Genomic DNA, 2,969 nt, shown 5'->3' on the forward strand with positions numbered 1-2,969 from the left:
CCTTACCAATCTTCCATCTATAAGACAATACACCGAAGTACAAGGGTTTTAAAAAAAAAGAATACTCTGACAAAAGGGAGCTGAAATTGCTCTAAAATCTATTTCATGATTTTCCTATAGGTTGAATGTATGTTGAAGTGATAAAAAGAGAACTTGATTTATGTCAAAGGACTTCGATTTTATAATAGAAATGCAAAGGATAAAGGCGCGTTAATTATGAGTGGAGACTGAAGACAGCAAATCTGGTTCTCATCAAAATGAACTTTGAAGAAGAATTTCTCTTTTGTTTTTTCCTGGCTTAGCTTTCTCTGATTCAGTTCAAGGTTCGGTTACTCAATCAGTTTACAGCGGTGGAGTGCAGGAGTAACCTCTGTACTTGACATCTCAGATCTCTGCATCAGGCATGAGGCAAAGACCTGCTCCCAACAAGATGTGGCTGATTTCTCTGGTTCTCTGTTCCTTTATTGTGTTCACAACTCAGGGTAAGACTGGAGTATTTTTTTTCTTCTTTCCAAAAAAATATAAAAGCTACTTAGAACTTTTGGTATTACCTCAGCTAAAAAATCACCAGGACCTGGTCAATCCTTTTTGGAAAAAAAGAATCCTTATTATGAATTTAATTATCAACAAATCAATATTTCAGTCTTCCAAAAATGATCATGTATGAAGTTGACAACTTCTGTTTTAGAAAGACTGATCTTTCTGAATGCGTACCAAACCTGGACCTATTGTTTTACCTGGGAAGAAGTTTCTGATTTTATGAATTCAGCAGCAAGTGCAGGGAACTCAAACTGTGAGTTGCCTGCTGACATTCAAGGTGTCCTGCTTAGAGCAACTAGCTACAAGCTCTAGCTTTCTGGCTTAGTCAGGAATGAGTCACTTAAAGTAACAAACAAAAATCAAAGCATTCACAGTTTAAAAACTATGAATTTGCAAATGGGAAATGGGAAAAACTATAGCAATTCTCTAAAACATTTAAGACAAATTTTTTTTCCTTAACTCAGATATTCTCAATACTAGAACATCAGAATTGGAAAATACATCACGGATAATATATTTAAACATTTCCATTTTATACATGGAAATAAAACCAAGAGAGAGAAAAGGGAGGGACAAGCTAGGTGTAGAAACTGGTCAGGAATCCAGAAGGCTTTTTTTAAAGCCTTCTCACTAGTAATCCATGTTGCCTCACTGACGAGGCTATTTTAAAACTATACCTTTGGTCATTTCCTAATGGACAAGAATGCTCAATTGCCAAGAAGAAGTGGAGAGCTAGAGGGCATGGGGTCCTACTAAGGTAGTCAAAGAATCCAGAAAAAGGAGAGAGTGGATCAATAGATGAAAAAGAATGATAGAAAGATGGAACAGAAAGAGGAGAGGTTTCAGTTGATTATTTATGAGCTTCCTTGAAGGGCCAAAATCATTGACACTGTAAGGGTTAGAGATGGACTGGTGAGTGGACATTTAGGGGGGAACTCTACATAGGGGTAAAATTTTCTTTTTAGAACAAAAATACAAACATGCAAATTAAGAAGCACACTGAGGCAGTTGCCTAAAGAACTCATATTAAAATAAGCTTGCAATTTGCTTCTCTAGGTATTGTCCTGGATTACCTAATTCAGTTCTTCACTTTTTGTATTTATGTGCATGGAAAGAGAATTAGAGTTGGAGGACCAGAGGGGAGAATATATCCTCCTGACCTCCCATTTAACTGAGCCATCTACCACATTCCTTTGGAGGAGAGGAAATATAAGTAACCAAGGGGCTCTATAAGGAAGTTGTTGGACCAGATGAGCAATGTGGTCCTTTTCAGCTCTCTCTGTCCATAAGGTTCTCAGGGAGGAAATAAAAAGCATGAATGTTTGTGGAGAAGAATGAAGTGCTGGCTAAAAAGGAGATTAGCTTTGAGAAAGTCTCATGGCCAAGGCAGAAAACCATTTAACTTTTGTAAGAGTTAAGAGAATTCTGCCCATATTCATCTCATGTTATTCTCCAGGTTTCAGCATCATAATCCATAGATTGAGAAGATTAGAATAAATTATCTTTAAGGTCCCTTCCAACTATAACTATGAGCCTATAAATTTAATTGTACTGGAGAAAGAACTAACGACAATTGAGCAACACATAGGTGTTTAAGCCTTATATAGAGTAGGCAAAGGTAACTGGCACAGGATTTTTTTAATTTTTTAACTTTTTAAAAAATTATTAACTAATCAACCAAAATAGTAAAAATTGCAAAACAAAGGGCAAAGTTTTATCTAAGAACCTTAGCCTTTGATGAGGCAGATGAAGACAAATGGATTAACTAGATGCATGCAAAGAATTTTTTTTTCTGTTCCCTCTTCCAGGCCTGTCTGAAGTTCAGTCACATTTGGCATTAATTCCTTTTGTTTTCTCCTGTCTCTTTTTTATTCAATTAAAGTCAATGTGTATATTGTTGACTGTAGTCATCAGAAGGGGCTGTGGATCCTGACATCACTGGTCTAGGTGGTTGGGTAAGCTCTTGTGATATTTCTGGAAACTCCCCATCACTGTACCTAGAAGCCATTGTTCTGCCCAAATATAACCACTCCTCAGCCTTTGGCAATTTTACAGAACAACTTAACCTTCCCTGTTGCTGCCTCTTTTGAAGACTCTTCCTGGTTGAAATGAAAATGAAAAACTTAAACCCCACTTCTTCTGTCCCTCCCTAAAACCTCTGCACCTTGATGTACTTTTGCTAAGGCAGTTTGCAATCTCCTTGCCTTGATTAAAGACTCTATAGTATTGCTGCTTTGGTAGTTTGCTATAATTCAGGATGATAATAATTCTGTTTATGCTGATTTCTTCACTTCCTCAGATTTTCAGGCAATAACAACTCTCCTCTTTACCATCATCCTTCATATCTGTTAAATGTTTTTACAGAATCTCTGAATGGAAGAAATTTCAGGATTCATCTAATTCTAATTGAGCTCACAGCTGACACCCCC

General features: G+C 36.8%; 1 protein-coding gene across 1 annotated transcript in view; it reads left to right on the forward strand.

Moving 5' to 3' along the window:
* Window positions 1-367: 367 nt before the first annotated feature.
* Window positions 368-2,969, forward strand: part of LOC123233657 (liver carboxylesterase 1-like) — a gene marked incomplete at its 5' end in the record, with an annotated part of 42,771 nt that continues 40,169 nt past the window's right edge. The window contains one exon of the mRNA XM_044659720.1: window positions 368-482. Coding sequence (XP_044515655.1) covers window positions 368-482 — 115 coding nt within the window. The remainder of the gene's footprint in view (window positions 483-2,969) is intronic.

The sequence above is a fragment of the Gracilinanus agilis genome, chromosome 2, assembly GCF_016433145.1.
Source record: "Gracilinanus agilis isolate LMUSP501 chromosome 2, AgileGrace, whole genome shotgun sequence".
Classification (NCBI taxonomy): domain Eukaryota; kingdom Metazoa; phylum Chordata; class Mammalia; order Didelphimorphia; family Didelphidae; genus Gracilinanus; species Gracilinanus agilis.